The sequence below is a fragment of the Podarcis liolepis genome, assembly GCF_965112155.1.
Source record: "Podarcis liolepis genome assembly, chromosome: 7".
NCBI lineage: Eukaryota > Metazoa > Chordata > Lepidosauria > Squamata > Lacertidae > Podarcis > Podarcis liolepis.
In genome coordinates this window covers 24,599,224-24,622,365 of record NC_139561.1, presented here as the reverse complement: position 1 = coordinate 24,622,365, position 23,142 = coordinate 24,599,224, and the positions used below count along the sequence as shown (strand labels likewise).

The 23,142-nt window shown below is 45.3% G+C and overlaps 1 protein-coding gene across 6 annotated transcripts; it reads left to right on the top strand.

Annotated features, from left to right (window-relative positions):
* Positions 1-697: 697 nt before the first annotated feature.
* Positions 698-23,032, top strand: TTC34 (tetratricopeptide repeat domain 34). 6 transcript variants are annotated; one of them, XM_083512903.1, is made up of 9 exons: positions 698-755; positions 3,659-3,773; positions 3,931-5,556; positions 6,757-6,982; positions 9,114-9,306; positions 11,327-11,493; positions 13,555-13,825; positions 14,949-15,163; positions 22,175-23,032. In XM_083512903.1, exons 2-9 carry the CDS (start codon positions 3,757-3,759, stop codon positions 22,694-22,696), a joined length of 3,237 nt encoding a protein of 1,078 aa, XP_083369029.1. In that variant the 5' UTR covers positions 698-755; positions 3,659-3,756; the 3' UTR covers positions 22,697-23,032. The 6 variants fall into 6 exon arrangements, with proteins under 6 accessions (XP_083369029.1, XP_083369032.1, XP_083369028.1 ...); XM_083512902.1 differs by lacking the exon at positions 698-755 and adding an exon at positions 2,406-2,490; XM_083512901.1 differs by lacking the exon at positions 698-755 and adding an exon at positions 2,406-2,572.
* Positions 23,033-23,142: the final 110 nt, after the last annotated feature.

Genomic DNA, 23,142 nt, shown 5'->3' with positions numbered 1-23,142 from the left:
CCAGTTCACCAGATTACGAGTCCACTGCTCTTAACCACTACACGATGCTGGGTAGGGAAAGATTAGGAAAGTTCTCTTTCTACTTTCTGACAGCTCAGTGCCCCCAGAGGAAGGCTTGGTGTGGTGAAATCCAAAGATGTTCTTTAAAAAATCCTGCAATGGTTTGAGTGGTCAGGTGCCAGATACTTCTATGATGAAAGAGGAAGGTGACACAGACATGTGCAGAAATGGATTGAGATGGAACAGCTTATTTGGTCCTTGATAACTGATTGTGTTTCTTTCTTGCCCAGATGGAGGACAGAGAGGGATGAGCACACACGAATTGCTGTACTTGTGCCCACTGTATGCAAGGTAAAATTCACATGCCTTGCCCTGTCCACTTTTGCTTCTGGCCATGCCTACCACTTGCAGGTAGCCCTGGCAGATAACCCAGAAGTCCACCCCTAGGATACACCACTTCTGCTTCCATCGAAGGGCGAAAGCTCTCTTTCCTCTGTGTGACAATGATCATACCACCTGGGTGCCTCCTCCTTTTAAAAAATTCATGGTCTGCGCAGTGACAAAAGAAATACCTTGTAGCATGCTTTAATATTTAACCAGGGTTCTGGAGAACTGTATTCTCTTCCTCTCCCTCCCTCTCTCATTCTATTTCTGATACAGTTTTGGAGATATTCTGAATGCAAGAATCTCAAGCCATGTGGGACAAGCACCTCACCACAATTACCTGACCATGGCGGATCGTGTAGGAAATTCTGGTAAGTTGCATGCCTGATGTTGCTGTTGTTCCTCTGAGTTGTCTCCATACAGTAGACCCACTGAAAGTAACCTACATCATTTATTTGAATGGGTTTGCTCATTTCCATGCTATCTGCTTCCAGGTCCATTTGCTAAGAATACGGAAATGATTGCCAAAACTTGAACTATATTCTGCTATTGTTCAGACCAGCTGCTGCATCATGTGAAAGCACAAATATAATGTGGAACTTAACAGTTGGGGAAACATTAGGAAAATGGAATAAACTGCCACATGAATGCAGCTTTAGCTGTAGACAACCTTTCACTTTCTGTATTTAATAATAATAATAATTTTATTATTTATCCCAGCCACTCTGGGTGGCTTACAGCATGATTTAATCTTCTTTTAGGCCACAGCTCTCTCATCAGGCTCAGGTCAATGGGGATGTTTTCAAGATGGGAAGAAGTCAGCAACTTGACCCTTCAGCCACCCACTGTTTTTCCCCTACCTAGAAAATGAACCCCTCTTAAGTCATTTAAAATTAACTCTCCCCCTACCCCGCCACTCCCAGTCAAGTGGGAGAACCAGACACAAACTCAGCTAAGTGGAAGCAGTGGCTTGGGGCAGGAATTGTAAGAAAATTGTCAAGTTGGCTCTGCCACTAAGTTCACATTCAAGGCAAACACAGTTTTTGGAACATGCCATTTGCCAAGAGAACATGTTGGTAATTTGTTTGCATTGTACACTGAGCTCACATATATGGATGGATATAACTGTTAGGCATGGTTTTTCTGTTTGTTTGCTTTTTATCTGAAGCATAGGTGCCAACTCCCTGGGGCCCTGGGTGCCCGAGCACCCACAAAATTCCCCATGAAGTGGCTAGGCACCCACAAATTTCAATGCCAGGGGCATGCATGCTGCATGGCGTCCACGGCCCTGGGCATCCACGGTCGCAGGGCTAAGCTGGCACTCCTGATCTGAAGTGCAGTTTTCTGCATTTATTCCACAATTTGGGTTTCTTAATTTAAATTCTCATTAAAATTTATCAGTGTCTATGTGCAGATTTCTCCTAATCTACACCTTTTTGTATGCAATATTGATTAATCTGGGGCATTTTCTGTGTGCTGCTTTAACTAAACTGCACACTTTCCTCTGATGTATTTTTGTACACATTGCTTGACGAACGAAATTGCAAAATTCAGGGTAGTGCAAATTTCAAAGAATAATTGTGTCCTGGTTTGTATATTAATTCATCAGAATTAATGGACCAGAGGCAGCATGTCCATTAGTGTTGAAGGGTCCGTTCTGAGTAGCACCAACATTAGAGAAAACCCATTATCTGTGTATGTGGATCTACATAGGAAGGCTGTCTTCTACCAAATCAGACTATTGAATCCATGTAGCTCAGTATTGTCTATACACTGACTGGGCTTTCAGACAGGGGACATTTCCAGCCCAAACTGGAGATGCTGGGGATTGAACCAGGTACCTTCTGCATGCAAAACATGTTCTCTGCCCCTCAGCTACCGCCCACAGACACAAATTGCTTCTCTGGCTGAAGTCCCAGGGACTTTCATGTTCTCACTCTCTCTCTCTCTCCCTGCTGGGACCAAGCGGTCTGAGGCAGTGTTTACTGTCTCCTGGGAAACAGCTGAGCATGTGGTTGCCTGAGCTGCTCCTGCTGCGTCCCCCCGCCCCAATGCCTTCCTGCTTATGGGAGACAAGTTCTACGATGGAGACACAGCCTGAACCAGGTATCCATTCTCTCCAGTGAAAGCAGGATGGGGGCCACCAGGAACCCCCAGCCAAGAATTCACGCAACCGCTTTTCTTAAATGTGAGTCCCCACCCCTTTGACAGACTCTTGCTTTCTCTGTTCTGATTTTCCCCCCACTGCCATCAGCAGATGAGGAAGGTGCCAGATAAATGGGAAGAGGATTCCCCCTCCCACTATAAAAACCCACACTTGCCTATTAGGGCTCAGAGGATATGCAAGACCCTGCTTACAACCCCCACCCCCCACCCCAAGATAGAAAATTAGGGGAGGTGCATGGGTGCATTATTCTAGCATAATTTTATGGAACTGGGTGTTCTTCCTCATAAACAAAAGCAGGAGAGAGAGTTGTGCGTCCCTCTGCCAATATTATCTTTAGATCTGCTGGCAACTGGGCCCTCAAAACTCTCCCATTTGTGGTAGAGGAATTAAATTTCTCCAAGGGCAGGACAAATTATCCAAAGATTCCTCAGAGCTGAAGCTCCGGCAAGAGCACAGCTTATGTCTTCTTCTTTTTTCATGTGGTGCAATGGGTTGGAGTGCTTGGCTGCTAACCAGAAGGTTGGTGGTTTGAGCCCACCCAGGGATGACTGTGGGCAGGATCCTGCATTGCAGGGGTTTGGACGAGATGGCTCTTGGGGCCATTTCCAACTTTACAATTCTATGCTTCTAGACAGTGCTTTTTTCTGGGGGGGATGCAGGGGTACGCATAACCCTAAACATATTGTGAATCTAACGGAAGAAGAAACTTTTTAAAAAATCACATTTTTTTGTTACTTCTCTAGCACGGTGAACCATCAGTTCCGTTGCTACCCCCGATGGAGGCCTCATTTCCTGTTATGGTGTTTCTTGAGTCTCAGACAGAAGCGAGTGTTTAATGTGTAGAGCAGGAGTTGGAATCTAGATTGGTGATTGGCCAGTTTCATTGTTACCACCTCCGATGCCAGCTTCTAAACATTTTTTTAAAGAAAAAAACACACACTTCTTCTAGGAACCTTCAGCCTGTGGGTCAAATGTGACTCTCCAGACCTATCTGTGAACTGCCCTAAGACCTCTGGGTATAGGGCAGTATATAAATCCTAATAATAATAATAATAATAATAATAATAATAATAATAATATCTGTCTGCCCCTTGGAATTCTCCTCAGGCCATACCCTTCACCAACCTTGCTTCACACCCTCTTTGAGTATTTTTGCCAGACTGGGATGAGTCCCTGGACTCTGATAATGTCTTTTGCTTGCTGGGATGGCGGATGGAAACAGGTGAGAGAGGGTGTTGTAGAAAACAGCCAGCAGTGCTCTTCTTATGACCCCTTATGACCCCTTCAGATGTATTTTGATGGATTGCAGCCATGTAAACAAGGTAAGTCTTGACATTTTTCTATCTGTTTTTCTAAAAACGTATATATTTAAAAACCAGGCCTGGAAGTGGAGTAAAAATGGTTGCTGATAACAGAGAGGGCACCATGTCCTCTAAGGACCAGGCGATGCAGCTCTGTGATGCGGCGGAGCAACAATTGGCTGCAGATGACCCTTCACTTGCCACTGCCTTCTACACAGCTGCATTCAGCTGCAGCGTCGCAACAGCTGTCGAAAAAGTGGCTTCCCTGGGAGAAGAGTCACGTGCCAAAGTGACGGTCACTTTATCAAAGTGGTGTCGGGATGGCGGCCCCATACCAAAGGTTCAGTATGGCGGCCTGAACTACACGTCGCTCACCGTCGAAATGGCAGCCATTTTTCTCTCGACCCTCAACCTCAACAACATGGCCGCCTCTCTCTGCAAGATGGAGGCCCTGCTCAAACTGGGCCGCTACGAGGAAGTGCTGCGGCGATGCGACTCTCTACTGGACGCCCAGCCTTGTGTGGAGCTGGCCCTCACGAGGGCGTTGGCCCAGGTGCTGTCGCGGACCCACTTCCAAAATGGCGTCACAGGTTATCTGCGTGCTTTTGCGGAACGCCGGGATGAGACAGTGAAGTTTGTGCGCAGTCGGCAAAAGGAGCACCTTCAGCGGATAATCCAGGCATTTCTTGACTTCGTCTCACTTCAGGAGAAGACTCGCTGTGGCAAAGGGGGCTTGGAAAACTGGCAGAGTGACTGCTACAACTTCCTGGTTGCCATTTCACCAGAAGACATCCACACCTCCCATGCCCAGGCAGCCCACCTCTTGGAGAAGCACAAATGCAAGGAAGGTGTCTCTGCCTACAGTGAGGCAGCCAGTGGTGCATTCTGGGACGAAAGAGCGTCTGGACTCCTCATGGACAGGGCTGCTGCGTACTTCTCTCAGGGCGGAAAGGTGGCAGAGATGATGCAGGACATGACAGCTGCCTTTGAGGCAAACCCCAGCCTGGCAGCGAGGCACTTTGAGGCCCTTTTCACCACTGGGGATGCTGAGAGGATAGAAAAACACGCCAGAGCAGCCCTGGATCTGGAGTTTGCTGCTTACAGAGAAGCTGTGCGTGCCAGACCTGAAGTCCGGAGTGACAGTGGCAAGGAGCTTCTCTCCCCAGTGATCCGAACCCTTCGCTTCCTCATTCAGATTTCTCCGGGCGCCAGGCGCGAACTAAATGTCCGCTTGGCAGACTGCTTCCTCTTGGAGGGCAGTGTCCAGAGTGCCTTGGAAATCTGCAACCACCTTCTGGATTCTGAGCAGGAGACCTATTACAACACCCTTCTTGCCCTCCGGGGGTTCTGCCACCTCCATGACAAACGTTGTGCAGAAGCCCTTCAGGATTTCCAGAAGATCATAGAGTACAGCTCTCCACACCCCAGCAGTTGCATCAAGGCTCTCTGTGGCCGTGGCTTAATCCGAGCTTGGGGCAGTAGTCCTTACCTGACCGCCCTGGATTACATCACTGCCTGTAGGTTTAGATTTGAGGAGACCAGCTTTGTCATCAAGTCCTACATACCGTGGAACCAGAGGGGCTTCCTGTTGATCGTTCTACAAGAGGAAGCAAGGAAGATACTGGAAAGGAACCGAGACCCCAGGGGCACAGCTCCCCTTCAGAACAAACCAAGAGGGCTGGATGGATTCCAGGTGAAAGAAGGGTAAGCAAATCTCCCTGGGCCAATACTTTAAAAGACAGATGAGTTGATATTGTAGTGCAAGGCTGGGGAACCTCTGCCCTGCGGGCCAAATTAGACTCAGCAGGCTTCCCCAAATTGGAAACAGAGGCCATTTCTGCTATGCCACACTCAACCAGACATCCATCTGGCATCATTATACCTATAGGGCAGGTTAAGATGCACTAGGCCTGGAAAAGTGTTTCAGGCACCTTTCAGCAGATTGGTGGCACCTGCAATGTCCTGTGTTGGAGTAGGGAAGCTTTTTGGCCCATTGGGTCAAATCTTTATCTCCCCACCCATCCACAGGCTGACTTTAACAGGTGGATGGGGCCAACAACCTCTCTTGGGCACTTCTCCATTGCACGTGTGAAGCTCTCCTTGACTTTTTTTTATTAAAAAAATATTTTATTTTGACAAAGTAGTAACCATAAATAAATAAGAATAAAATGTGTACCCCACCACCGAGACCATTCCATTGTAACTATCCAACCTCCCAAAATTTCAACACCTCTTGAGATGGTTTGACCCCTTTCCATTTATTATTATTATTATTTCTACCCCGCCCAATGGTACACATTCTACAAACACCTTCCATATCTCCTCAAAATCAACTCTCCTGCATATTCCCCGTCTTACCTTAATAGCACATGTTAATTTACCATTAATAGCTATATCCCACACCTGTTTATACCATTCTTCCATTTTACATTCTGCTTGCTCCTTCCACTTTCATGCAGCTGTCAATAAATTTGTGAGCAAGTCCTTCATAGCCTGTGAACCTTCCACCCCATCGTAAATTGATAATAATGCTGCCTCTGGACCTTCGGTCAGCTTTAACTCAGTGATTTCTGTTATCTCCTTAAACACTCTTTGCTGGAAAAATAGTACATATTTACACCCCCACCACATGTGAATATAATTCCCTGTTTCCTGGCACGCCCTCCAACATAACACTGAATATTCCTTGTTCTCCTTGCCTTTTAAGCCTCTCCTTGTGCTTTGCACACTCTGCTTTGCACATCCTGCAGAGACCTAAATAACGCTGTCCATCTTTCTTGGGCTGCCTTCAGGGCTACTGTAGACATGTTGTTTGGATACTGGAAAGACCTAATATACAAGTGTTAGAGAACAAGAGAGAGATAATCTGTGGGAACACCCCTACTTCCCCCCTCTTTTTTTCAGCGATGCGTCTGGAGCTCACCAGCTGGCTTCTCTCCTGTTGGACCTGGATGCTTCAGATGAGACATCTCAGCTCCTCAGTGCTGATGCTCTGTACCAAATGGATCGATTAGATGAAGCTCACAAGGTCCTGTTGGTGGCTCTCTCCAAAACCTCCCAGAGATCTGCCTTCTTGGCCAGGCTGGCTCTGCTTCAGTTGAAGAAAGGCTTTCTATACGATTGCAACCAGGTAAGAGCAGCAAGATGGGGAAGGCATGCCAAAAGACGGGGAAATCATCACTAAGGAAGCAACAAGGTAAAATGATAAAGGATAACAGAGTGAAATGAATTTTTCAATCACTATATATAGACAGAAAACCTAACAATTTTGATACCCATAGATATGTGAACAACATTTATTACATGAAAATGGGGTTGAATCTTAGAGTAAAAAAAAAACCAAAAACACACACATGAAGAGACAAACATCCAGAAAACAAAAGGCAGTGGACAATCTTTCATTAGAGGTTTTTAAACAAAGGCTGGATGGCTGCAAGTTAGGGATTATTTAGCTGTGATTATCAGGGATTCTACTAGATGACACTTGGGATTCCTTCCAATTCTATGAGAATACCAAATATAAAAAGTCTATAATGCAACAACTGAAATAGATAAACATGCAAACTGAATGTATGTCAAAATAATATATCCACAGTGTGTGAACAACCATGGAATAATCTAAGTGAAAAAGAAACCCTCTAAACTGTGTATGATATGTTCTTGTAGTTCCTCAGTCTTATTCTTTAGATATGCTGAAATGCCACCATAATATGTTCTTGGTCAGGTTTTCCAGTCCAGCCCACAACTGATTCTTACCCTAGAAAGAGAGACACGTTCACTGTCTGAGTGACTGTACTCCAAACGATGAAGCACTATAATAACTAGCTTTTATCACACAACCATTGCATGGTAGCTGAAATAATCCAGAATGGTAGTTCTACTCTGCATAGGCCCATTGAAGTTAATGAGTGTGACCAACTTAGCCCCATTCATTTCAATGGGTCTACTCTGTGCAGGACTCAATTGAATACAACCCAGTGCCTTCAATCTATCAGTTAAGACCTAAACTATATGAACAGCTCATCACATGGGAGAGTGGAGCAGAACATCTGCATTGCATTGTTTAGTCGCTGACTCTGCCACTTAAAAGGGTCAAGTAGCAGGCAAGGAAAAAGTCTTCATCCTGAGACCTTGGAGAGGGGCTGCCGGTCAGAGCAGACCAGTAGCAGCCAGTGTGGTACCCTACAGATGCTATGAATTCCCCATTCCTGCTGTGTCTTAAATCCCCATTCTGAAATCCAGGTGTGTGGTGAACCATTGGACTACTTCAAAAAAGGAAGTTTTGCAAGGCTCATCCACAAAGTGCTTGTAGGCATAGTAAGCATTTTTATTTTTAAAAGAAATCAAAAATCAAACGCACGTCCTTTGGCCATGAATTAAGATTGTTGACTTTTGGAAAGCTAGTTCAGAACAACCTATAACTTAACAGCAGAGGGCACTCTCATCTTTGCTTAGGACTTGCAGAAACTCACAGTGTCCGCATAGGAACCTATTTTAGCTGCTTTTTGTTGAGATGCTCTAAGACATATAGCCCTGGCTTACATGCAAGGGCATGGCTATCTAGGCTTTGGAGAGCTAACAAAAACATCTTAATCCTGTGCTATTTTAACACATCACAACTCTGAAAAAAGATCCTATAATCTGTAAGGAATTTGCTTGATTGGATCTGCTTTTTCCAGGCATATTGGGAAAGGGAAAGGAGTTAGATGGGGCAATGAAATCTCTACTCCCAGCTGCTGGAAATTTTACTCTATCTACCCTGCTTCCCAGAAACTATCTGCATGCACCCGATTTGCTCTTTCCAAAACAATACCTGAACTGAAATACAGCCATCCTTTGGAATTCACACTTCTCCACATTTTGCAATGCCTTTCTCCAATCCAAAAATGTGTGTATTGGGGGGAAGTGTGAATAATAAATGTAGTGCATCTAAATATGTGGTGTTGGGGGAAATTGCTTGCAAAAGTTGTAGTTAGGAGAAGTTTGCACTAAAATGCTGACACATTTCAACGGAATTTATTTATTTTTTTAATTGCAAACTGACATGCAAATGTGGAGAACCGAACCTAAGACAGGAGGCGAGGGAATGAGAAATGTCTGAAACTCAGAATGGACAGATCCACCCATCTGCCCGGGTTTCTTTAGTTGGGATTCCTGCACTATAGATGGCCCTTGGGGCTCCCTTCCGACTCGACAGTTCTATGAGTCATCCCTAAATCTTCATGCTGATTCCTCTTTTCTCTGTGTTTCCTTTACTGAAGCTGCTCAAGAAAATGACCCAAACTGGGGAGACCTCCTGCCTCCTGACGGTCGTGAAGATTTTAAAAGAGGAAGATCGAGCATTGTTGCAAAGCCACTGTCACTCCAGGGCCATGACGATCCTAAAGAACAAGCAAGGGGGAGGTTACATCAAAGAAGCCATCGTCTACCTCTCCTTTGCCATCACCGCAGCAGGTGAGACACCCCACTGTAGTCAACTTTGCGCAAAACCAGGCACGCAGGTCAATACTAATGGGCAAAACCTATCCCTCCCCCTTTATTTCTACAAGTTTTTTTTAATTCCCCATGCTCTTGAATATATATGGGGACTGGACTACTTCAATGCACTCTTTGTGGGGCTGCCCTTGAAGATATAATAATAATAATAATAATAATAATAATAATAATAATAATAATAATAATTTTATTTATATCCCGCCCTCCCCAGCCAAAGCCGGGCTCAGAGCGGCTAACAACAGTAAAATAATAGAGCATACTAAAATCAATTCAAGATGGCAAGGGAACTTCAATGGCTTCCAGATCATAGCAGCCACATTACTGCCTGGGGTTGCATTCAGATCTCATATATGTCAGTTTGCATTTCTTAGTACAGAAAGCATTGATCTGATAGTGTACAGATCTTTCCTATTCTACTTAATTCAAGAGGGTCCTGGAAGCTTCTCTACGTGAAAGAAACAAGCAGAAGGTTCATGATGTTTGGGTTATTCCTTCAGAGAAGCTGAGTTCAGCTGGTTTAAACTGGTTCTGTTATTTCTTTCTGTCAAGGTCATGCTAACTATAAAAGTAAGGCCAGAAGGAGCCTGGGTTTCATTCTCTCTCTTTCTCTCTCTTTTCCTTTTGGTGTGGTGTTCTGTATTGGATTTGTGACTATTATGCTCATTTGCCTTCAGTAGCAATAAAGCTCTACTGGATGGAATGCCTCTGGTCTATTTTGGGGAGAATCCTGCAACGTGTTTAAGTTGTTACTCTGCTAACTATACATTGGAATCTACTCAGGATCAATACTGAGTAGAATTTAAATGTCAGTGTAACCCCCCCACCCCTACCCCCATTTTAAAACAGTTGCATTTGTCAGTTCTTTCTGGGCCCAGTTCAAGATACTCACGTTAGTGCTTAAAAGCCCTAAATGACTTGGGCCCCAAATATCTGAAAGATCTGCCTGCTATCTTTGCATATTTGAAAAGTCTGCCTTTTATTTCTGCAGATGCCAGGTTCAGAATTGGTTGTTTTCTGGGCCCTGGGCATATGGCACGAGTTCCTGCAAAAGAATAAAGCTCCATTTTGTTCAGGGAGATAAAAGGCACCCCTGTCTACCCGAATTGCTTGCAGCTAGAGCATATCACGGAAGAGACTTGTTGTACCTCGCAGGGAGGATTGCTGAGGCAACAAGTCTTTTCAAACTGGGTCATGTGATAGTCAGTTGACAGTCACTGAGAAGCAGTCAAGAGCCCAGAGAAGGAACCAATGGGTGTTAGGTCTAGTTTCGACCAAACTGGTGAACCTGTGCCTAAGTTGGGGCTCAGCAGAGCCAGGGCACCTCCAATAATAATAATAATAATAATAATAATAATAATAATAATAATAATAATAATAATAATAATTAATAATAATAATAATCCTGTCCATGCAGCAGTTAAAGCCTTGGGACTAGGGACTAGGAGACCAGGGTTACAAATCCCTACTCAGCCAAGAAACTCACTGGGTGACCTTGGGCCAGTCACTGCTTCTCTCAGCCTCATCTCCCTCACAGGGTTGTTGTGAAGATATAATGGAGAAAGGGAGAGCAGCCATGCACACCACCTTGAACTGCAAAATGCAAAATTAAAAACAATAACAGAAAAAGCAGCTATTAAATACTAATCTTAGATAGATCCTAACAAGTACTAATCAGAATTAATTAGGATGATGGAAAAGGTTCTATCTCAGATTAGGCATGTAAGGATCTGTCAAATTCACTTCTCCAATCATTAATTTCCCCAATCTTAAAATCACTTCTACACATTTAGCAGCAATTTGCAAAAATCCAAAACAAACAAAAAAAACCCTACGATCCTCATGAAAATTCATAAGGATTTTAGTGCAAATTTCTCCTGGTATGCAGCATTTTGACTGATGTAACATTTGTGCAAGCAATTTTCATTAATGTTTCACTGATAATGTTTCATTTTCATGCACACTTTCTATTTTGCTCCAGGAGGTTATGCTGTTGATTCGCTTCTTAGCCGGGCCCGCTGTTACGGGCATCTTGGGCTGAAGAAAACTGCCATATTTGATTTCAATGCCATCCTAAAAGAAGACCCCACAAATGCCCAGGCACTGAGTGGGAAAGGATTTGTTCATCTAGCTCTGAACCAGAAAAAGGTAAGAACGGGGTGGTTTTATTTTTCTATTTACTTACTTACTTACTTACTTACTTACTTACTTACTTACTAAACAAGACTTTGAGCCAGAGGAAGAATCATAGCTCAGTTGGTTAGAGCATGGTGCTGATATTGCAAGGTTGCAAGTTGGACCTCTGTATATTCCTGCAGAGGGTTGGATTAGATGATCTTCACCTGAAGTTAGGGGAAAGTGGGTGGACCAAGGAGTGTAAATCAGCATTCAATGACATAGTCCAGCCAGGGAAAAACATTCAAGGAGGGTGCAGAACAAGGCTGGTGAGGGACATGGCTCAGAGGGGTGTGTGGCCTAGGGAAAGTATGAAGGGCAAAACAGAGAGGCAAAAAGGGCTGTGTTTGGTCCATGGGCCTGAGGTTTTCCCCATCCTGGCCTAGTGGATACAAGGACAGTCCGAGACGAACCATGGGATCATAGAACTGTAGAGTTGGAAGGGACCCCAAGGGTTATCAAGCCCAACCCCTGCTATTGCTGGCTGAGGCAAAGGACAAGACAATGCTCTCAGTCAGAGTCTGGGAGTCAGCTGGGCTGGTGGGGCTGACAGATCTCTGCCCTCCAACAGGACCCCAACCTCTGTTGCCCAATTATCCCAAATGGCGGTGCCAACTCTGATTTTTTTGGGGGGAGGGGGAATTGTGCAGGGCTGCTCTAACCACTGCACCACTCGCTGGCTCTCAGGTCATGCCAGGATAATTATGGGAAGAAAGAGGAGGGGAAGAATAAGAGGGACAACAAGAGAGAGAAGATCTGCCTGAGCTATAAAGGCTTTCCTTTCTCTCTCTGCTAAATCCCATAAAGGCCTGCAAGGGGACAAAAAGGGATATTTTGATAAAGGTTAAACAGGATTAACATTTTGAAAACCCTCCCCCCCACTTCTCTCCCCCCCCCCCTTTCAACCATTAAATGCAAACTGTGTCTGTATCAGCAGCCCCCAAGTGGCCCGTCTTAATGGGGAAGGTTGTGATGGCTAGCTTATCTGCCTTCCGAGATAGCAGGCGCATGACAGTGAAGAGGCTTTAATGTTCCCTGTCGCATGCATCTTGCGTGCATCTTTAATACCTCGGGATTGAAAAGAAAGCCCTTTGTTTACCAAACTAATAGAAAAGGCAGATAATTAAATGTCATTTTGGCTTTGAGCAGGGCAGGCGGGCAGGGGAAAGCATAGAAATTAGCTCACAATACTTTTGCTCCAGCTAATTAAACTCTTTTAGTGCCTCCTTTGATTTTGAAGGGCACACAGGAGTATCTTATAACACCTGGTACAGGGCAGAAGCCAATCTAGGGGAGAGTGACTGGTCTGTGCGCACTGTGCGCTGAGCCAAGAGGGTGTCGCAACAATGACTTAGAACGGAAGGCAAGAGGTGACCTTGAGCAAGTCGCTGCCTCTCAGCCTGACGTACCTCACAGAGTCATTGTATGCCCTTGAGCTCCTTGAAGAAAATGGTGGAAAATAAATGCAAATAATGCTGTTATTGATAATGATAACCAGGGCTCCCCCCCCCGAGTGTGCTGGAGCACAGTTCCAGCACCTTTTTCCAGAGCCTCCAAACAACAACTCATGGTGCTGAGCCCTGGCATGAACCAACTCCTGAACCAATGACTCTTCATCCTTCCCCCTCACACACACACAACCAACGCTGACACGACTGTGCTATTGCTCCTCCCCACAGGCAGAGGCTGCTGTGAGCCCTACCCGCAGGCTGCTGAGCCGTCCCTTCTTCCTCCTCACTCTGGCTGCTCTAGCAGGAGGCAGCGGGGAAGCCCATGGCGCTGGAGGAAGCAAGCAAGGAGAGGGGGGGAGGGGAGGGAAAGCCAGGCCATGGTGTGAGCAGATCACTGCAAGGAGGAGGAGGAGGAAGAAGACGAGGCAGCCTCCCCATTGTCCTGGCCCAGGTGCCCAGGGATGACCACAAGCCTGCGGATGGGAGACAACTGATAATCATGACAACAGATGATATAAACCAACCAGAGCTGTGCAAACAATTAGCAGGCTTTTCAAAAACTACTCTTGTTTTATCCACATAGGAGGCTGTGCACGATCTGACCTCAGCCCTAAGAGCCAACCCAGCCGTAGCAGTTCCAGAAATTCTTTCATTAAAGGAGGAGGCCCAGGTATTGATCCATCAGTGGTTGTATGACCACTGCAGGACTAGGCTCTCGGAGTTCATTGCTACCAAAGAGCCACCCATTGGTGATACACTGAAGGACCTTGCTGTAGCTGGGGCACTGCTTGTGAAAATAAAGAGCAAGGACACAGAGAGTCACACACTTTATGTGGACCTTTTAGCCGCTGATGGTAAGAGAACTTTCAAATATCTTGGAGTACCATCTCATTATTTGGCATTACTATCACCCACTGTTTCTAAGCAACAAATGGAACCTGGTTAGTCTTGCCAAGGTGTGATGATTATCAGCTCATGATAGGGTGAAAGCCCCAGTGTTGCAGGATACGCTCCCTGCTGAAACATGGAAGAGGCCTCATCAGCCTTGGCATTCTGCCGGCTTTCGATAATGCAGCTGTTTACCCAGGTGTTCCCTTGATCTCTTCACCTGAGTCTCCTGTTTGAACTGCTGCGTCATTGTTGTGCATTTTAATTGTGGGTGTTTAGGTTATAATGTTTCTGTAGCTTGTTTTTATACTTCGTAAATAGCTTCGAAGTCTATTCTGACATTAAGCAGAATGGTGATGATGATCCAGGGTTGCTATATTTCAAAAAGTAAAAACCAGGACACTCCAAACGTTTTAACAAAAACGCCAAAAAAAAAGTGATTTTTTGATTGACTTGCCTAAGATCCAGGACAAAGTGCCACATGGAACACCATCAAAATAAGCTCCAGGTGAGCTTCCCTGATGGGCAGGGAGAGACTGAGAAAATAACTTTCCCATTTTGCTTCTTCTTGTTCTGATCACGAAGGGGTTCCAAAAGCTTCCTTATTTTATCAACAGCAGTTATGAACTGGTTTTCTAATGGAAAAATCCTTTGTGTCAGTGCACGGAATATTAAAATCACAGTTTGAAATGTGGGCACACATTTCAATTTACTATGTTCCGAGTATGTTGCATGTGCATGTCTCATGTCAGTCACCTTTACAACAGTTTTGTAAGGTAGGCTGATACCAATATTCCCATGGAGCCCTTCAGAGATCCATTGGGCAGGCAGCTGCCATTTACTGCATCATCAGAAGTATAGTGACCAGAGGAAAGTAATTATACCACTCTATTCTGCTTTGGTTGTACAAAAATGTCCATGTTAGGGGAAAGGCATGCTAAGATTCTGATGAATTTTCGTGAGAATGTCATTTTCTTCCTTTTAAGTTCAAATTGATGTGGAAATTTAAGAAGGAAAAATGAGAAACTGAGAGAAGCAAGAACTACATTAGCCTATCCTGGTAACCAGTTTATTGATGTTCATTGGCAGGGAGAGACAATGAGGCTCTGGCGCACCTCCAGGGAGAGTTTGGTCACTCTGCACCCAGTGATTCCATCAATGCTCGCTTTGGAATGCTCCAGGCCAAGAAGAGCCACATGAATGTCGCAGCCCATATTTTGGCCAGTTTGGCCACAAATAACTACAAAGACATAGGATACCTGATGAGCTTCCTGGACACCAAGCAACGACAAAGCCTTGCTCAGGTAAAGCTGCCTGCTTGATGCAAATGATGTCTGTTTTTCAGCTGAAGTTATCCCCGCTTCTCCACTAGTGAACATACCAACTCGTCTAGTTGAACACTATCATATTGGGAGATATGCTGGAGAAACAAGAGAGCAGTTGAACAGATAGATCTGGGATGGAGAGCCTGTGGCCTTCCAGATGTTGTTGGGCCACAGCTCCCATCATCCTTGACCATTGTCCAAGCTGGCTGGGGCTGATGGGACATGGAGTTCCTACCATGCATGGAGGACCACAAGTTCCTTATCTCCAGATGTTGTTGGACACCAGTTGCTATCGTGTCTGACTCTGTTCCTACATTCTGTGTTCCTTAGTAGGGTTGATGGGAGCAGGAGCCCAGAAACACCTGGAGGGTCACAGGTTCACAATCTCTTCTACAATGCGAGCTGGAGAACCTGTGGACCTCAATATAGTGCTGAACTGCTGACCCAATCATCATTGACCATGGCTTCCCAGCTGGATTGGACTACAACTCCCATCATCTCTAGCTAGCAGAATCAGTGGTCAGGGATGATGGGCATTGTAGTCCAAAAACAGATGGAGACCCAAGTTTTGGAAACTCTGTCCTTGACCATGGCCCAGAGCACCTGGGGCCAATGGAAAAGTCCCAACAATGTATAGAGCAGCCACAAGTTCCTCATCACCATATTTTTGGACTACAACTCCTATCATGTCTGTTCCTATGTTCTGTATTCACCATGCTGTTCACCATGCTGGCTGGGGTAGAGGGGAGTTGGGACCTCATCTGTGTTCATTCTCTCTCTCTCTCTCTCACTCTGCTCAGGATTGCACCAATATCAGTTTGGAGGTGAAAGAGAGATCCCACATCCTGGTTCTCCCAGATGATACCTGTTCAGGTTACCCAGGATGTTGGCTTTGTTCCCCTGATCCTGTTCTCTCCCATTGCAAGTGACACTCATCCTTTTTCAAAACCAAGGAAACTGTTTGTGGATTCTGTGAATCAGGCTGGCCTGAACAAACACAAAACAGCCCCTCCCTATAAAAAAAAACAGCCACAAAAAACACCACCCTGTGTTGTGTGCTGATATGCTTAATAAATAAGGGGCCTGGAGAGGACTGTTTTGTATGCACCCCTCGCAAGCCAGCAGGAGGGTGTTAAGTAAGCAAGTATTAATTTATCAATCCCTGAGGCAAAGAACCTCTCTTCTCTAAATCAGGCAGGCAGTCGGAGGGGGCATATCTCTTCTGGGAGAAAGAAGCTGGGAGATTTTAAGAACTAATTGCCAATCACCGACTTAATGTGGGAGTTAAAAGGACGACCAAGAACATTACTCCAGGGGGGCAAAGTGACTCCTTACTTAGAAGCGAAATGTTTCTTAGCTACATGCATTTAGCTGCCTTTTCCCTAAGAGGTTTGCATTTCTAGCAAACTAGATTTGCAAGCCTTCCCCCTCCCAAGGTGTTAGGGAGCAACCCTAGCCTATTCCAAATAAGCCATTTTTTATTTTTTATTTTTTGCCTATTCCAAATAAACAAATGCACCTGGTGGGGGGGCGCACAAATGAGGGACACTTCCAAATTGACATGCATAAGTGGACTTGTGTATATATTCATAAAATCATAGAATTGTAGAGATGGAAGGGACCCTAAGGATCTTCTAGTCCAACCCCCTGCAATGCCGGAATATGCAGTTGTCCCATTCATTCCTTACATGTTGAGATACATCAGCAGCTTCAGCATCAGTTACACTCAGGACAATGTTCCCTTCTTGGGGGCTGCATGCCGGTGGTGGGTGGGCCCAGAGAAAAACATGGGAAGAGGAAAGAATACATTTTTATTTTTACTTTTGGGACAGTAGGTGAGTTTCTAAACACCCCCACCCACCCTTATCTGTCCTCCTCCAAGGCAGCCAGGAAGCATTTTCAGAATTCAAGGACACATTCCACACTCAAGGAGGATTCAAAGCAGGGTTGGTGAGGCGAGCGGCTCAGAGACATGTGTGGCTTTGGGAGAGTCCCAGACGGTAAATTCAGGGACACCCCAAGACATTTTCTTGCCTGATGTCAGGGATTGGCTGGACGAAGTGGAGTAGTGGCAGGCACCAGCCGGAAACCCAAGGGAAACTCCAGAGGAGGAAGGCTCGAAGCCTGGGGATTGGTGGTAGTAAAACTGAGGAAAGGTCAAAAGGAGAAGATTGGGAGGAGAGGCTGGGTGCTGAAGGGGCAACAGGGGTTAGTGAGCAGGAGGAAACTGTGACAGGGAGCAGTTCAGACTCTGAGGCTGCAGCAGAGGAGGGGGGGTAAAGAGACAGCTGAAGAATCCCTCTCCTGCTGTGACAAGCTCCCCTCCACCCTGGTCTACAAGAACACAGAGAATAATGGGGAGAGCAGAACAGAGGCCATAGGTGGGCAGATGCAGTCTGAGACTGCTTGAGAAACAGCTGGGGGATGAGGAGCCTTAGAAGGGGTGGAAGGTAGGGACCTTCAGTCCTGGAAACAGTTCCATAGGGGCAAGACCTACTGGGAAGTGTTAACTTCACTGGCATGGCACTCTGCCTCGTTCGTGGTGACCTGCATCTGACTTCAGCTCTGACACCTGTGCAGAAGTCCATTTTACTGGCAAGCCCTGCATGCCTCTGTCTACCAACAGCTGCCCTGTTTTGTCTAGTGATGGTGCCAACCCTGATACTCCCAGGTTACACAGGACTGTTCTAAGCACTGTATCTCTCAATGACTCCCAGGTCATGCCAGGAGGCATGAGACACATTGCAGCCAGGGGGAAACTATTGGGGAAGGGGTGAAGCACAGCGAGTGAGGAGGTGTGCCCTAGGGAGCAGATAGAGAGGACTGGAGGGCTGCCTGCAGTTTTCAGGCCTGCAGTTCCCCACCCCTGGCCTGTGACATTATGGGAAATTTGAACAGTGGGCCTGTTTCCCAGTCCCAGCCGTTGCCCCATGGAAAAAGGAGTGAGACCTTCAACCCCAGAGCCCCCTGCCTTGATCCCCTGCCTTGATCAATCAGCAACCAACCAAAAAATCAGTATAACTATACAAGTTATTTTGGCATCCCTCCAGTTGCCCTGATATTTTGGGAGCTAAATTAGGCTGCCGTGTGCATTAGCAGTAATTTTAACAGAAGCAATTTTCTTTCCAGCTCGCGTTGCCAGCTGTAAGATGTGAGATGCAATAAAGGAACTTACTGGCAGCTGGTTTAAACATGAAGCATTTCCCTGGCCTTGGTCAAAGTCTTCAGCGATAGCTCTTTTCAAAATTCAGAGCTGCTGTTCCAGTGTGGAATGAAAAGAATGAGGCAGGTGGGTATGTTTAGTCTGGAAAAGAGAAGACTGAGAGGTGAGATAATAGCTGTCTTCAAATATCTGAAGGGCTGCCAAATGGAAGATGGAGCAAACTTGTTTTCTCCTGCAGGACCTGAACCAGTGGATTCAAAGGACAAGAAAGGAGATTCCTTTTAAACATTAGGAAGAATTTTCTGACGGTAAGAGCTGTTCAACAGTGGAATAGAATCCCTCTGAAGGTGGTGGACTCCTTCATTGGAGGGGTTTTGGATGGCCACCTGTAGGGGACTTCTTAGCTGTGATTCCTGCATCACAGGCAGTTGGGCTAGATGACCCTCGGGGTCCTTTCCAACTCTACAGTTCTATGATTCTATTAATATAGCCAGTGATATAGTCACTTTAACCACAATGCCACACTCCTTCAAGAACACAAGGCATGGATGAGGTCCTTTTGGTAAAGAGTAGAATAAGGCAAGAAGACCAAACCAATCCATTCTTAAGGAAATCAGCCCTGAGTGCTCACTGGAAGGACAGATCCTGAAGCTGAGGCTCCAATACTTTGGCCACCTCATGAGAAGAGAAGACTCCCTGGAAAAGACCCTGATGTTGGGAAAGATGGAGGGCACAAGGAGAAGGGGACAACAGAGGACGAGGTGGTTGGGCAGTGTTCTTGAAGCTACCAGCACAAGTTTGGCCAAACAGCGGGAGGCAGTGGAAGACAGGAGTGCCTGGCGTGCTCTGGTCCATGGGGTCACAAAGAGTCGGACACGATTAAACAACAACAACAAAACAAAGATTGCCAACTAACCCCCCCTTTTTTTACTCAGAGGAGACCCACTGAAATTAATAGATCTAATCTAAGTCATGTCCATTAATTTAAGGAAGAGGATGGGCAATGCCACCCTCTAGACTGGTTGTAAGTAAAAGTGACCAGCTGAGTGAAGATTCAGAGTGGTGGGGCAATGCCCTATTTGTCCTGATTGTTTATTACTTAAACATTTGCTCTGCAGCAGTGTGGTGAAAGCACTGTTTTCGTTTCTGAGTGCTATAGGAGCAGTAATGAGAAATCCATTAGAGCCACGGTGTTCTAATGAAGGTCTCCTGATTGTCCTTCATGAATTAAAATGGAAGGAAAGAGCTAACTCCTAGGAGCTGTGGGGGCTTCGGTCCCCGTAATAAAATATTTGAGATTTTTTCTCCACGTGATGTTATCTGAGTTATCAATATTCTTCCTTGTTCATCTTTAAATAGTTTTTTGAGGGGGTCCAACTCTGGCTTTATATACATTACAACTCCTCTCTTTTTTGTTAAATCAGAGGTTGCAAAGTCCTTTCCCAGACTTCGATTTATCAAAATTCTTCTATGTTTCTTTGCAATGTGTCTTTCTTGGAGGCATATCACATCCAAATTTAGCTTCTTTACAACATGTTCAATTTTATTCCTCTTAGTCTTATTATTCGGTCCGTTTACATTCCAAGTTAGAATGTTCAAATCCATCTTTTTCTATATTTATTTCTCTTTCACCTCCATTGCTGTTGAATCTTCCTCTTCCTGCCCAGCTTCCAGTCCCCTGTCTGGAATCCTAGAGATGTCCAACACTCAGTGATAGAGCATCTGCCTTGCATGCAGAAGGTCTGTGTTCAGTTCCCAGCATCTACACTTAGAGCTGAAAAAGTCCATCTGAAATCCTGGAGAGCCAATCTAGACCAGTGTTTTCCAAGCTTGGGTCTCCAGCTGTATTTAGACTACAACTCACATCATCCCCAGCTAGCAGAACCAGTGGTCAGGGAATTGTAGTCCCAAAATAACTGGAGACTCAAGTTTGGGAAACACTGGTCTAGACATTACAGAGTTAGATGGACCAATGTTCTCACATGATAGAAGACAACGCCTTGTGTTTCTATGGCACTACAATGAGTCTTAAGGATGATGAGAGTTGTTAGGAGACTCTCTACTCCCCCCCCCAAGAGCTACAATTCCCAGAGCTCCCTGAGAAGAGGGATTGTCTCTCAACCCGCTCTGGGAATCGTAGCTGTGTGTGAATAATAGGGGTCTTCTAGCAACTCTCAACATGTGTTGAATGTTAAAGTGGTATGATACTGCTTTTAAATGTATAGTGCAGTTGGGGTCTTAGTATGGTGCAACTGGATTTTCTGTATCCTTTGCATGTTGTGATTGATCAGCTACAATGTGATCCTTCCTCCATTTCCTCAGAATATTACTCAAAGCTTCCAGTTTGCACTATGAGAGCATGATGTTAGATCAGATGCGCCTTTGGCCAGATCCAGTAGGCACTTTAGCTTCACCCACTTCACAGAGAGCTTAATTCATCAGCCCCAGGATTCTAAAAAGACATCCAAAACTGGTGAGAAGGAGAAAAAACAACCAAATTACTGCCTTAATTTGCACTGGTACATGCTGACCTCCCCACCCACCACCCCTGGCAGAAATGTCGCTACGGCTACTTAAACCTCTTCTTGCATAGCTCACAAGTGTTTGGCGTGGAAAATCCAGATTGGTTTCAAATTGTCACTTCAGGCTGAATTCTGTGTTCCCTTTAGTAGATGACATAGAGCATACTACCCGAGAGCAATAGTGGTGTCGTGCAAGCAACTTTAAAAGCACACGGTCCTCATTTATGTATTTTTCTTCAAATGAAAGCATCATGAGTTATTGGATCCTAAGCATGTGTGCTTAGGAAGTAAAGTCATGGTGAATTTACAGGAACATAGGATGCTATCTTAGGTCAAGTCAAACCATTGGTTCATCTAGCTCAGTATTGTCTACACCCACTGGCAGTGCCTCTCCGAGTTTTCAGATACGGGGTATTCTCAGTCCCATTTGAAAATTCCAGGGATTGATCCTGGGGCAACATCTGTGCAAAACAGACAGGGGGAATTCCCAGTGTTATCCAGAAATTCAAGAGTTTAAAATTATAGAATCATAGAATTGTGGAGTGGGAATGGATGTCCAAGTTCATCTAGTCCAGGGGTGGCCAACTCCCAAGAGACTGCGATCTACTCACAGAGTTAAAAACTGGCAGTGACCTAACCCCCTTTTGGGGGTTCAGATCAAAATTGTTGAGCTTTTCTTAGGGAGGAGGAAAGCCCCATTTTTCTGGGGTTCAGGTCAAACATGTTAATCTTTTTTTAGGGGAGCCAAAGTTGTTGAGCTTCTTTGGGGAGAGCTAGTGATCTACCAGTGATCTACCACAGACGTGCAGTGATCTACCAGTAGGTCACAATCTACTTGTTGGACATGCCTGATCTAGTCCAATGCAGGAATCACAGCTAAAGAATCCCTGACAGATGGCCATCCAACCACTGGTTACAAACTTCCAATGAAGAAAAGTCCACCATCTTCCAAGTGAGTCCATTCCACTATCGAACAGCTCCTACTGTGAGAAAGTTCTTCCTAATGGTTAGTCACAGTCTCCTTCCTTGTCATTTGAATCAGTGGGTCCGGGTCCTACCCTCTGGAGCAGCAGAGAACAAACTTTCTCTATCCTCCATGTGACAGCTCTTCATATATTTGAAGATGGCTCTCATATCACAGTCTCCAGGCTAAACATACCCTAACCCTTCATAGCCAACTTCTTGGGACTTTCGGCATGCAAAGCAAATACTCCACCACTGAGCTACAGCTCTTTAGTCAGACTTACTTCTGAGAAAAGAACCTAATTTTGGACTGGGGGTAACCAATATTCTTCCTGTCTCTAGGTTGCTTCCAAAGAAGGAAATGCATTGGTGAAGGAGCAATTCTACACAAAGGCTGTTGGCTACTACTCACTGGCCATCTTGGCAAGTAATGGCAATCCACGATATCTCCGCCAACGTGCTGTTTGCCTAGCCCACCTGAAGGAGTACAATAAGGCTTTGACGGACATGGACAAGGTGATCTCCAACCACGGGAAGAACAGCCTGAAGACTCAGATTGAGGACTACTGCTTGCAGGGACATCTGCTCTTGTCCACCTCCAAGGAGGAACTGGCAGTCAAGCGGTACATCCAGGCTCTTCAGCTGGGACAGTCTTTGGCTCTGACCATCATTGCTGCCGATCACGATGGGGATGCACTGTCCAAAGCATTCCTGCAAACTGCTCAGTCCTCCTTTGCAGCAAAACGTTATGAAGAATCCTGGAAGACTGCAGAGTATGGGCTGATGATCAACCAAAACAATGCTGAGCTTAAGAGACTTAAAATAAGACTTAAACGGGAGGCATCTGGATGCAGAGTACAATAATTTATTCAGTCTGGGTCACAGGAGGCTTTCTCATGACCTGCATTTTTAAATCAACCATCTCAATTTGCATTTCCCAAAGTAACATATTTACTAGAACATAGTTACTCATCAGTTTTTGCACATCACCCAATGTTGTGATACTATAGCTCCCCCAAAATGTACCAGAGCACATATTATAGAGACGAGACATACAAGTGTGTATTTTATGAAACAGTGTGTTGAAAATTAATGTGATTTTTGGTGCATTTTTTTAAATTGCAGAGTAGTGCAGAAATGGACTTAGGAATGAGCACATTCAAAGCAGGCACAGACAGACAAATGAATGGATCCATCCTTCCTTATTCTTCAGTGCTTTAGTTCAGCAAACCTCCACAAGCACACACTTTATTCTTTCTTTTCTCTCTCTTTTGCTTGTAAAGACCAGAGAACATATATGGAGGTGTCTC

Bases quoted from the DNA above. Each gene is read 5' to 3' on its own strand.
- TTC34 (XM_083512903.1), top strand. The intron at 6,983-9,113 runs GTAAGAGCAGCA...CCTTTACTGAAG, and splicing joins TTCTATACGATTGCAACCAG to CTGCTCAAGAAAATGACCCA. The intron at 11,494-13,554 runs GTAAGAACGGGG...TTATCCACATAG, and splicing joins TAGCTCTGAACCAGAAAAAG to GAGGCTGTGCACGATCTGAC.